This window comes from Brachyistius frenatus, unplaced genomic scaffold (genome assembly GCF_029030835.1).
Source record: "Brachyistius frenatus isolate BFR_SWC_R1_liver_20210118 unplaced genomic scaffold, ASM2903083v1 Contig_302, whole genome shotgun sequence".
Taxonomy (NCBI): domain Eukaryota; kingdom Metazoa; phylum Chordata; class Actinopteri; family Embiotocidae; genus Brachyistius; species Brachyistius frenatus.
The window spans coordinates 115,001-128,004 of NW_027210901.1; the positions used below are offsets into that span (position 1 = coordinate 115,001).

General features: G+C 43.5%; 2 protein-coding genes across 6 annotated transcripts in view; one reads left to right on the top strand and one right to left on the bottom strand.

Moving 5' to 3' along the window:
* Nucleotides 1-6,884, top strand: part of LOC138635309 (interphotoreceptor matrix proteoglycan 2) — a 35,735-nt gene extending 28,851 nt beyond the window's left edge. Inside the window, exons 15-18 of the mRNA XM_069722723.1 lie at nt 613-832; nt 2,371-2,578; nt 5,898-5,980; nt 6,629-6,884. Of these exons, the coding sequence (XP_069578824.1) occupies nt 613-832; nt 2,371-2,578; nt 5,898-5,937 (468 nt within the window). The 3' untranslated portion in view covers nt 5,938-5,980; nt 6,629-6,884. The remainder of the gene's footprint in view (nt 1-612; nt 833-2,370; nt 2,579-5,897; nt 5,981-6,628) is intronic.
* A 4,745-nt stretch (nt 6,885-11,629) lies between these two features.
* Nucleotides 11,630-13,004, bottom strand: part of LOC138635311 (unconventional myosin-VI-like) — an 88,847-nt gene continuing 87,472 nt past the window's right edge. For all 5 annotated transcript variants that reach the window (XM_069722729.1, XM_069722728.1, XM_069722727.1 and 2 more), the window contains one exon: nt 11,630-11,931. In XM_069722729.1, coding sequence (XP_069578830.1) covers nt 11,732-11,931 — 200 coding nt within the window. In that variant the 3' untranslated portion in view covers nt 11,630-11,731. The remainder of the gene's footprint in view (nt 11,932-13,004) is intronic.

The following is a 13,004-nucleotide window of genomic DNA, read 5'->3' on the forward strand; positions in this document are numbered from 1 at the left end:
TTCCTCCTCCAGAGCAGCACCTCCTCGGAGAGACGTTGATGTGATTTTAAAAGGCACTCTGTAGTCTTTACAACTCGTGACTGACGACATAAATCTTTAACAGAAAAACTCTGAAAACGCTCGAACAAGTGCAAAAACAAATTCATTTATTGATTTATAGGAAGAAATTCCGGGCATGAACATGAAATGGAAATGTAGGATAGAATCATGCCGGATGCATCAATTCCTGGCGCGTTCAGGGCTCCAGGTGCACGGGCATAAAAGTAGTGAATTACCTGACCGAGGAGGCATGGAGTTATTTATGACCTCATTCAGTGTAGACAGGAAACCAAGTGGAAAACGTGATCTTCCCCAAAACTGCTGTTACACGTCTGAATGTCCTTTTATTTTTTTGTGTGTTTCATGAAGCAGAAATGAGCCATCTCTTAAAATTTGGCTCAGTGTTGAGTGAGAAAAGTGTCATTTCCCTCCAACGTTACGCATCTTGTCATGTATGAGACGATTTGATAAATGAAACCAAACACTTGGTCATTAATATCAAATCAACTGTTGAGCAGCTGCTTTCCCCGGAGGAGCGCTCGGCCTCACCGTCGCCGTGCTTTCTCTCTGCAGCTGCTGCCGTACCTGCAGGCCAACCTGACGGGCTTCAAGAAACTGGAGGTCCTGAACTTCAGGAAGGGCAGCGTGGTCGTCAACAGCAAGATGAAGTTCGCCAAGTCGGTGCCGTACAACATCACCGAGGCGGTGCACTGCGTGCTGGAGGAGTTCTGCTCGTCCGCCGCCAGGAAGCTGCACATCCAGATCGACACCCGTTCTCTGGACGTGGAACCAGGTGAGCCGTCTGAACCTCGCGGAGACAGCGTGGGACACATCACTCCTTCATAGCCCATCTGTCCCTTCAGGAAACTACAATGTACGATCAAATTAGTGACGTAAAGTCAGTGAACGCAGCAGGACAAAGGTCACAGGTAAACATAGTTTCATCACTTTCAGTGGTGAATCTTTTTGTTGTTGGATGTCTGAGCTGCAGGTTTCATGTTTCGTAATCTTCACTGTGTACGATTATATATATATGTTTTTTTTTACGCAACAGGGGAAAAACCCTCGAAGGCCTGAGCTCTTGATTTCTCTTTATGCACGAGATAAAACACAAAGCAGCATCTGATAATCACACTGTTGCGTCAGCGGAGCTTCTTTGTATGCAGCTCCGACTCCGTCAGCTTTTGTTTGATAATATTCTCCGCAGATGAGTCGGAGATCACGAACACATTCCAATGGACTCGGTAATTAGGTCCATATGTCAAATACAGCAGTACACGGCGGGATTGTACAGAACATTATAGGGCTGGAGGAAGAGTGATGAAGATGAGAAGTGAGCTGTGGAGAGCAGAAGTGCTGCTGCAACATCTTTTGTCTCGAAGGCAGATGATTGTTTCAGCAATATCTTGATTGGGGATCAAGTTTTTGCTGAAACAGTTATGTTGTCCTGGTTGTTATTAGACGTACAGAATAGTTAATACTGTTAATTGCATCGACTGAGGGCTGCAGGGAGGGTTTACATCCTTGAATTAAAACAGAAATATCACAGTGTAAACATGATTTCTGCATTCTAAGCTGCTTTAATCAATAGATTTATTTCAACAATGCACTTCCTTTCAGCTTGACGGGGCAATTTATCTTCTTTAAGTTCATTTTTCTTGGTTTAACCGTTCAAAACTTTAGTCCAGTAGCAGGTTTCATCCACAGACTGAATATAAAATGTTCGTAGTCTCCGGTCTAAAAGGGAAAGCCAATGCAGAAGTGCCTTAAAGTGCAATACTGAGAGCTGGCTCCAGAGATAAGAGGGAGGAACAATACGTTCTGATACTGTTCCTGTTGAACGCAGCGCAGTGATGCACACAGGAAGCAACGACCTTCATCAGGAACTATTCGGTGTGTCTTCTCTTGATCAACATCATCACCGAGTTGTAAACAGGAAGTATCAGCAGGCCCCGTTGCCGTGGCTCCAGGAACTTTTCCCATCAGTGCTGCCGTGTTCACCCCTCATTCAAACACATGAACAGGGATGCACTGCATGCGTGACGGGGACCAACCACACGCTGTGGCAACACATGTTCTCCAGTTCATCCCCCAAACCCTGCAAACATGCTAATTTCCCCGGAGTGGATCTGATGTTTCGTCTCCGAAGCCGTCGACGCCAGAGGCTAAATCTTACATTTCAGCACACACCAGTGGCTGAGGAGCTCATTAAAATCAAACGCTCCTCAGCACCTCCCGGAGAGAGGTGGGCGGCGAGAGGGAGGCGCACACGCACTCCTCGTGAATACTAATGTCTGCTGCGTTCCTCTCCTCTCTCCTCTCTCCTCGCAGCCGATCAGGCCGATCCCTGCAAGTTCCTGGCCTGCGACGACTTCTCGCGCTGCGTGGTGGACGGACGGACGAGGGAGGCTCAGTGTCTGTGTGAGCCGGGCTTCCTGTCGGTGGACGGCCAGCCCTGTCGGAGCCTGTGTGCCCTGCAGCCGGACTACTGCCGAGGAGGGGAGTGTCACGTAGTTCCCGGGCACGGAGCCGTGTGCAGGTACGCGTACTGTACAGGGATGTGGCTGCACATATCAGCAGCTGTGCATCAGTCCTTCAACAACCGCTGCAGAAAAACAAGGACACGGGAACTTTTAGTCCATTATTAAAGTCAAGGTCACAAAGTGCTTCACAACAAAAGAGATAAGAAGCACCAAGCAACATGAGACGACTTAGGGAATTAGAGTCGGCAATATCTCTTAAGTAGAAGACAGATGTGCGCTTTATTGTTAAAATGCAACATAAAAAAAAAAATCTGCAAAACAAACAAAAAAATCGTCCCCCTCTATTTTTTTTCTCAACGTGGCCCTCATACTTCATCGTAAATACAACCTGAGGGAATAAAATAGGACCCGTTACAGAACCCTGAGGAACACCTCAGACATGTATGACAACGGTAGGACAAATAGCAGGAGAACCAGCCGATTCCTCAAAAGCTGCCGTTATCTAGAAGTCTTTTTTGGTTTATTAACGTTCAGCTCACACAACGGCCTCTGAGTTTTTATTGAATTAAGAGACGTTAAATGAATTAAAGTTTTTGCTGGGACTGCTTTTAATAAATCGCCTCGCAGGGAGGATCAGATGACGGGACCGTACTCACGTACAGAAAGTTTACCGACAGGCTGATCTTAATGTCTGGAAGACTTTTACTGAGCGCGACTAAAATTTAAAGCATAATCTGTTTGTATTATTCTCCATTTATGTAGACATTTTACAGACCAAATGATTCATTTACAAAATAATACTTTAACTTATTAACTTGATGTTAGTTTTATCTTGTTCTGCCTCAGTTTAGACATTTCTATGAACTAGTACTGTTGTATTATGTTTGAGGTGTTCTAGATACGTTCTGTCTTCTGTTAGCCTGCTTTGTTTTCCGTCTCAGTGCGATCCATCTTTGCATCGCTGCACATCGATGCTAAGTTGATTTTCAAGTGAGAGATGGAGTTTGTCTTTTATTAACTTCCATCTCAGAGTTGCTGCCTCTGGGTTGCCAGAAAAATCTAATTTCAACCCTGTTAGACTTCAGCAGCACCTCCGAAGGTTTTCCATTGAAAACATTACTGTCCCACCAGCTGGACCTTTGCAAAGATCTTTTTAGGTTATATTCTTTTTACCTTCATCAGGCCTCTCAGCAGTCTCAGTTTTGTGGTGAGATGTTACTGAAAGCTCAATCTCAACAAGGTGCTGAACTCCAATAAAGCACAACTCCTATATATGTATATCCAGAATGAATCAACGAGCTGAAGGTCTGCAGCCGTGAACTCTGACCTTTTTGTATTATAACAAAATACCATCTAAACCGGTGATTGTTTTATGTAACTGAAGAGGAAAAATAAATCAATATTTCAAAAGAATAAAGCAAAGATTGATAAAAAGTACAAAAACTAAATACAATTTAGTGTTTTTTTGTTTTTCTTATTGATCTTTTGTGATCAAAAGTCTCATTATTAAAGCTCAGTATGAAAACATTGGACTGAACAAGGACCAGTTTGGACAATAAAAGTGGACGTTCAGACCAAAAATAGCTCAAATTCAACGATTTTCCCAAACTTATAAGTCAGATTCCCGAACAGCAACAAGAACATTTCAGGAAACAGCAAACCGGCTCCTTGATAGTTCAAATTAAATTCGTTTTAAAAGCAGTTGTTTATTTAAAGTAAACTGAGCAGATTTACCTGCTCGTGGCCACGAATGACAAGCGAACGATTCGTAATCACCTGAAGCAACGTCGAACATTCAATTTACTGACATTTAGTCGATAAACTGAACGTCTTCATTTGCATGAGGATCTCCAAGGTGACTTCTCTCCCATCTGAAGACGCCGTGGTTTTGTCCCACGTGAATATTTGATCAGGTCTCCGTGTAGGAACGGCTGAGAAAAGCCTGGAGCTGCTTCTGTTTCTGAAATCGTTGGGTACCAGCAGCTTTTCTGTCTCGTCTGGGGGATTGAAGGGGTTCTGGAGGCGGGGTTTGAATTTGTCTTGGATTTGCCACATTTCATTAACACTGAACCCTGTTTGGTCTAATCCAGTGTCCAGACCGGAAAGACAGAAATCAGCCGTAAACAATAAACACAGCCCGGCAGGTTAATGCTGCAGAGCCGCACGTTCCTTTTAATCTCATTTGGCTGCTTGACAGCACGGCGAGCTGGAAGAAGCAATAAAATAATTCTGGTGGGAGTTAAAGGCTTGTTAATGAAAAGATTCCCTGAAACACCACAGAGGGAACGACTCTGAGGCGTCCCGTTTCTTTTTGGTCCAGACCTCTAGGTTTTCTCCTGCACCCTTGCTCTCCATGTGCCCCGTATACTCCAAGTCACGTTTTTTGTTTTGTTTTTTGTAATCCTGCAGCTGCTCCCCTGCTGGCTTACACTTGTTTTAGTTGGGCCTTTGCCCAGGTAACTGTTTGTTCGTGAAGGTTTTCAGCACAACGCTGGATTCACAGCGAGTCAGTTCACCAATTTCAAATCATTGTTCTGAAAATGTGTTTTCATTTCCTGCAAACTAGCATCATTTAGCTGTTGAGTTGCCAGAAAGTCGTCATCACATGTAAACAAACTAATGTGTGGACGGATAGCACTTCTTCGACCGTGATCATACATGCATCCTCACGCCGAGGCGAGACAAAGCGTGACACTGACATAATGTCCTCTAGTGGACTGACGGGTGTATTACACGCTTTAACGTGATACCGTGCTGAAAGCAGATAGAAAGGTTTTTATATTTTTATTTCATTATTTGTTTTTACATTATAGTAATAAACACTTTATCTGCCTACAACTACATTATTGTGTTATAAATGTGTATTAAATGGTTAAATGCTGCTTATAGATTCTAAGTAAGTCAGCGACACAGATGCGAGTGTTTCTACTTTAATCTGAGCAGCAGTCTGAAACCAAATAATCCTCCAGAGAGACACTAAGTATGATTAAGACGTCACCTGAAGTGTAAAATAGGAATGCAGAATGTGTCTGAAGCTGCTTGTTTGTAACTCGGTGATGCCGAAGAGACGGTTCGATGACCTGCAGATAAATCTGATTGAATAGCTTCAGATCACATTTTCTGGTTCAGACATGAGGACTCAAACAAATAAATAATGTCCTTTCAGTTCTAATCTGCTGACAGTCCGTCTGTATTTGAACACATCTGCAGTCTCTGCAGATCCTCTGATATCTCTTGAATCTCGTCTTTATGATCACACAGACATGAAGTCGTCCCTCCGGTTCCAAGGGTGGAGTCTCATTTTACTACATGTGCGAGAAGTTGCTGCGGTTGCACTTTCCTTTTCACACCTTCCTCATTTTTCTCTTCTTACAGACACAAAGGCATCTTCTCCGTCCCCGTCCTCGCTAGTTAAGAAAATATATTGGATCAGACGGCACCTGAGAAAACTACAAAAGGTAAGAGGGCCTTGTTGTCGGGAGGAAGGTTGTCCCAGTTAAATAATGTGTTAGTGCTGGTACAAAAAAAATCATGCAGACTCAGCAAGTCCTCGGTGCATTTTAGAACTGATTAGGGTGATGAAGTTATCAGATGAAGCAGTGAAAACCCTCCTCTTCCTCCTCCTCCTCCTCCTCCTCCAAACACAGAGTGGTGAGTAATGACAGGCACTTGTTTGGTTCAGTTTGTTTAGTTCTTTTTTATTTTTGAATAAATTCTAGATTTTCCTTATATACAAACAGCTTTTGGTTTCTTTTCATTTGCGTTGCTAAGTGGACGTGACATATTTGGGGGCTCATCCGGGATACATTTAAAAACGGGGAGGCTTGTATTTCTGTAGCCTTGGTTATTGGATGGTGTTGGTGTTCAGGTGTCCGTCGTCTGTGGAGACAGAGCACACGATCATGCACACGTGCAGACAGACTGATGGCCGTAACAATGGGAAATGTAGGATTGAGTCTTTCATTAGACCCTTCCTCCTCGAGGAAGTCCCACGTCTTCCAAACACCAGATCTCCAGTTGTTAACGTCGGATTTCTCTTATTTAAGATGTGGACCCGCTTTGACCTATAAACTGACGGACGTTAACACTATTTCCTGTCCCTGCAGACTCCATGAATCAGGAATCAGCAGCAGGACCTCGGGACACTTCAAGGACTCAGTCAGTCATTCGGTTAAAATTCAGAGACGATGCAGAGCCGAGGAGGCTTCAGGACAAACTCTTCAGAGCTCTGAGCTTTACATCAGAGCACGGACAACCTCCCTTCAGGGAGAACAGACTCTTCCACCGCTGTAAAACCTTTCGGACAGCCGTCGTGCGCGGCTGACAGTGAAGGGGAGCTCAGCGGACGACTCTGCGGCATCGATCGGGTTGATATTGATTGACCCCGGACTGTTTTTCCACACGTCTGCTGGCTGTATGTAGTGAATAGGTTGGTCAAGTCTGATGTCAGATGATACGGAATAATCTGGAAGCGGAACAGAGATGTGACATTTGGAATCGGGTTTTAGTTGTTCACTGGCTTTTCTAGATCAATAATAAAGATGTTCTTTGACTTGTTGTCCACCTGAACCTTATGTAAACTGGGGCTGAAGACGCTGTAGGGACGATCAGAGAAATGAGGCCGACTGTTTGATTTGAAGGACATTTGGAGGTAAAATAAGGTGAAAGTACCCAGTTTTTATTCCTTCTCACGTCCTGTATTAGACGTATTAACCGCTTAATCGTTAATTTCTTTAGGTTTTATCATCTCGTCCCGATCCCCGGGTTGGGAAACGGAGATCTAGCTCACAGGATGAGGCGCATTAGCACCCTAAAAGTAGCTAATTAGCATGCTACATTGAACTGCAAGAGTCTGCAACCATGCTAGCTGGTCTGAGGCTAAATTTGGGCTAACATGCTAACGTTTATCAGGTATGTTTCCTATGTTTGCAGTCTTAGCGGGCTAGCATGCTAACATATTAAAGTTGAGGCTATAGCTTTGCAGAGTTGAAATTATGACCAGATATTGGCGCCAGATTAAGAGTTATCACAATTCATCCTGTGAGGAACATGAATGTCTGAGCCAAATTTCCTGACAGTCAATTGGTAGTTGATATATTTCAGTCAGCGTCGGTCCCGCCCACTGCTCTGCTTACAACCAAAACTTTGTTTTGACAAAATAAACAGGCTTCGTGTAACTGTGAGGGATAGTTTGCTTACAAGTCAGATCATTTCATTGTTATTTCATACGTTTTCCTTACAAATTTGATTTTTGATTGCGGGGCAACAAATTTGCTCTAAAAACGCTCTTCTGTGCTGCATCAAAAACACGAAAATAACTTCATTTCAGTTTTTATTTTATTTTGACTTGAATGATGGATGCTGAAAATTCTGGCATCTGATTGGTTGGAAGACGTGAATTAACCTTTCGACAGTTTAACACGTATGTTGTATTTTACTGTATATTCATTTACCAGTGTTAAACTGGTATCTCTGTCCTGGATTATAATTTGTAGGGATCAGAAAACTCAGGCCAAACGTCTTACTATTGAACACAAAAAACACTTAAGCTCAGAACTCGTTTTCAGGATTCAGAAAAGCCAGAAAATAACTTGTGTGTAAATTAATGAGATATTATTTTAGTTTGATTTCATGTGGCATTATATTTATGCTGATTCTGAGGAGGGAAACCACCCGACGGGATTAATCTTTACCACAATAGCATCTTTAACTCGGGTTTCACGTGAATCAACCATTTGGTGAGTTCATAAGGTTGAAAACGCCGTCATCACATTGTACACTTCATGTAAATAATGTGTTCTTGTCTTTGAGTCAACACGTCTGCTGACGTTTATTTGCTGCTTTTGGGAAGAAAAAAACCCTCCATAACTGTAATGTGTATTTTTCTTATTTAAAGTGTTAAAAAGAATATTTATGTGGCGAGTTTCACAAACAATAGCTGAAAATACAAACTGTGTTCAATAAAACTGCATTTTTCTTCTTCAGCTTTTCTGAAAAGCTTCTTTTTGTTTTCGAATGGCGGCGGCGAAGTGAAAGAAGCAGCAGAGAAGTGAGTGAAACGTGGAATGCATTTATTCATCTGTTAGAGAGATCAGCGTTAGAAAAATGACAGTGGACAAAAGGCAGTGTTCCCGAGGAATGATTGTAATGTGTGGCGAGAAACGGATCGCAGCAAACTCACGATGTTTTCTTTGACGTTTGGAGGGAAATATTTGGAGGTGTTGAAACGAATACGGAGGAGAAAAGTGACCCACGTTACGCTCGGCGTTAACATGCAGACGGACGTATCCTGAGCAGATACTCGTGTTGGAGCTTTGTGAGGTTTGTCTGGACTTCTTTCACTTCCTGGCTGTCTGAGTTTGGAGTGAAATTTGGGACGAACAAGAAACAATTCGATCTTTTCTGATCCGATTTTTAAACCAGATGCGGTCCAAATCTTTGAAAGCGGTTTCAACCTGAACTGATCCGATGTTAAAAGCCTTCTGATGTCGGTAAACTACAGGAAGAGCCAGCGAAGACAAAGACGAGGTGTCAACATGTTTTGTTTGCAGCTGAAGTGGAATGAAAAGCAGTGAAGAGCGTTACCGCTCAGTTTGATGTCGTAACCAAAGCTAACGATCCGTTAGCGACCAGCGATGGAGCGGTCGTCAAAGCGCCGCTGTTTCATGTCTCTGCTTTTATTTTGAAATCCAACAGCAGAATCCAGGAGGCCTCGTCCATCTGCTGCACACGTATGTGTGTTTTATTAATGTTCACGGCTTAATATAAACCAGCTGAGAGAAATATGGAAAGGATGCTAGCATGTTTTGAAGCCTTAACGTCATGAAGTCTAACTCAGTTTTTGGTTTGATTCCATTGAAGTGGTCTTTGGTTTTCTGTATTTTTTACCGCCAACTTAAGAGTTTTCTGACAAGTCGACGTTGATCTTATTCACCGGCCGATATCTCTAATACAACATGCGCTCTGGGGCTCTGCAGCATTCAACAAATTTATTCCGTTTCACAACCAAACCAATCAAATGTTTTCTGAGCGCTTCTTAGCTTGTATAACAATAATTCATTCAGATAGCGAGATCATCAACATGAGCTGGACTCAAGTTCATTCAGGTTTTTATGAGGATCTTTACTGGTTCGTTTTGAGCTGAAGTTTCAAGGCTTCTGCAAACGATTATCAAGACTTCAGGTCTGTGTTGAGAGAATTAGATTCACCTGCAGGTGCCTTGTGTGATTTTCCGGTTGCACATGATGCGTCACAGCTGCACAGATTAACACTGTGGCAAATCCATTCAGTCGGACGGGCGCGTGACGGACAACTGAAACACGAGGCTGAAGCACCTGCAGCTGATTTAAGGTTCAAAAGTTAAAACGGGCGAAATTTGAATGGAGTTTGGTTTTAAATGTTTTTCTCAGACACCATATTTCCAACATAATTCCAACATGGAGCTACTTCACATTGAATATTAGCACAGACTTGATGATTAAGAACCTGAACTGAACTGGTGACGGCGCCGCCCTGGTGGCAGCCTGTTGCATCAGCTCCTGTTAACGTCACCGTGTTTTGTTCTTGGCGTTTAGGCCGGTTTTATTTTGACATAAAGTCGTTGAAATAAATAACTTTTCTGCCACTTTTAACCAAGAAGTGCAGCAAATTAAATCAAAGTTTTCCGTCTTGCGTGTTAATGCCGTTCGTAAAGGGGCGGAGCTACTTTGCAGCAGGTCTTCATGCTTTCAGACAATCTGAGTCACCTTTTTCTTGTGCAGATCATCAAAGGGAACAGAAAGCAGCTTCAGGGGAATAACGCAGCGTGACGTCACTACAGATTGTCTTATTTTGTTTTCTTTTATACACACAACAAAAGAGGCCTGTTTTTTTTTTCTTCTTCTTTAGCTTTAGTTTGCGTGATTTATTGCTTCTCGTTACGATCTCGCGTGCCCGAGTCACTGAAGTAGAAACTGTTCTTTCAAAAAATAAACTTTTACACTCCAGCAGGAATACATCAGTGATGGCTGCAGACTGTCCTCGCCGTGTAGAAAAGATTCAGAGTCGTACGAATGTTCCAGTTGGAGGCTGAGTACCAGTGCGTTGTACAGAGAGTACGACGAGAGTCCAGTCTGACACCCGAACCCAACCGAAAGATCGAAGCAGCCGGATGGAGGGAAACATGTGAAACTACCTTGGGATTCACTGCGTTGGCAAATCACTAAAAAGGTCAAATTCAAGATGGCTGAGGTTGTTTTTTTTGTTGTTTTTGCAGCGCTGATCTGCTCTGAAACAGCAGCAACACGAGGAAACAGGATCTCAGCAGTTGCATAATGACTTCACATTTTTCTGCTTTGCTTGATAGACGCAGACAGAAACGAATCACGCAGCCGCTCCCGTCCAAAAAAACAACAAAAAACAAAAAAGGAAAACCCCAGAAGGGTTTCACGTTTGGTCTCTAGACCTTTCTCATTAGCTTTTTACTAATTCAAATCACACATAATGAGCAGATAAGAGGAATCACTACATGAACAAATCAACGAGGTCTCGAGTTACATTCGGCCAGAAAGACAAAAGGTGGAATAAAAAAAAAGCAAATCTTGGACTTAATTAACAGAATAACGTGACGCTCATGCAGCGCGGCCTCGTGGTGACGGCTCACCGCTCCTTGTGCAAGTTTCTTCTTCTTCTTCTTTTTTTTTTGCCCTGTAAGAACCACGTGAAGACAATGTAAACAGCAGGTTTAAGTCGGAGAGGGATCACCAGCTAGATGTTAGGATGGAAGCGACACACCGGTGAGACTTCAGTGTAATCATCAGGAATGCATAATTACAGAGGAATCAAAAAGTTTGGGGAGGCAGCTTCGAACGAAAACAACAACAACAACAACAAAAGGTCCTACTTTTTTCGGTAATTAAACCCTGTTAAAGTAGTGTTAAGGCCTCGGAGTTACGACTCGCAGAAAGGTTAAACAGAATTCCTTGGAAAACAACCGGATGTGATCATTTAGCTTGATTTTTCTCTGCATAGGGTTCAATGCAAAACTTCCTCGCACCCCTCCCCCCCCCCCACGCCCGACCCCCAGCCCACCCCGAGGAACCGAGAACGGAAAAACGTATCGACGAACGAGAAAACAAAAGGACAGGAGAGAAAGCGTTGGGGTTGAACCGCCGTGCGGCCGGCCCGCTCTGCGTCAGGTAGCTGCTGCACTCGTCCCTTTGTGTGCGGCGTCACTTGAACATGCTCTGCAGCATGGCGGTGGCGTAGGTGGGCCGCGCCTGCCGGCTCTCGATGGCGCTGCGGAGGTACTGGATGCCGCCGCAGCGCTCCCAGATCTCCTCGAACTGCCGCGGGAGGATCTCGGCGCCGCGCTTCCTGGACAGGCCCGTCTCCTCCAGACTCAGCTCGCACATCTCCATGTCGTCCTTCCCTGGGAGACCAAACAGGAAGCGGACCAACTTATTACGCCGCCGGTTTCACCGGATAACCGCTCACATCCCACAGATCCCGTCGAATTTATCAGAAGGTCGTACTTATAGTTTTGGCGGCAAAAAGCTGACTGCTTTGTTTTAGAGTCCAGATTCCTTTTGGTTGATTTTTGCCAACTTTCTATGTTTTATATTTCCTCAACATTTTCATCTTTGTTTTTTGTTTTAGTGTTTTAGTGTCATATTCTTCAGCACAGTTTGTTTAACAAAGCATGAAGCAGCCAGAACACAAAAATAGAAGAAAAAAAGACACAAGCGCCGAGAAAAATACACAAATCTGAACACAGGAAGCTTTAAAAAGGAGATTTGTTCAATTTGTCGGGTCAGACGAGGCGGTTCCTCGGTTCCTCGGTTCCAGCGCTCAGACAGACGGAGAAACAAAACAACTGTTGGAGGTTTTTTTTGTTTTTTTAATGCCGTTTTGCAGCCTGTGATTTTATAGCTGGTTCTGACACAAACAGTCGTTCCGCTCTGGTTTCCTTCGGTCCTCCGGAGGGCGAGCGGCTGTTTGAGATGCTGTTACGGTCAAATATAAATAACTGGAACTGCATTGACTGCAGAAAATGCGGTGTGAATGCTGAAGCTGCAATCTGCTGAAAACTCAACTCAATTAGCAGAAAACTGAACGGAAGTCGCTTAAATGTTTAAATCTTAACGGCCTTTGCTAGAATAAATGAAATGCTTCTTTTCAGAAGAGAACTTTTCTCCTCTGTAGAGGAATTAAAGGAATAATTCAACATTTCACGTTTGTCTTTTCTTTCTAAAGTTGCTGAATATCATTTTAAGTGGCTTTTTGGATTTCATTAGTTTCTGTGATTGTCGGAGTATCGACTCATCGGTTTTCCTCCACTTCACTGACTTCCTTCCTTTTAGTGTTTATTCTTGCTTCCTTCTTTCCTTCATCGCGCCGACTCTTCGACATGAACTTCGTCACTCTACTGATCCGTCCTCGTTTCTCCCCGAATTAATCACTTCCTGTTCCTTCTGCTTTCTCCATCCAGTGAACTGGACTCAA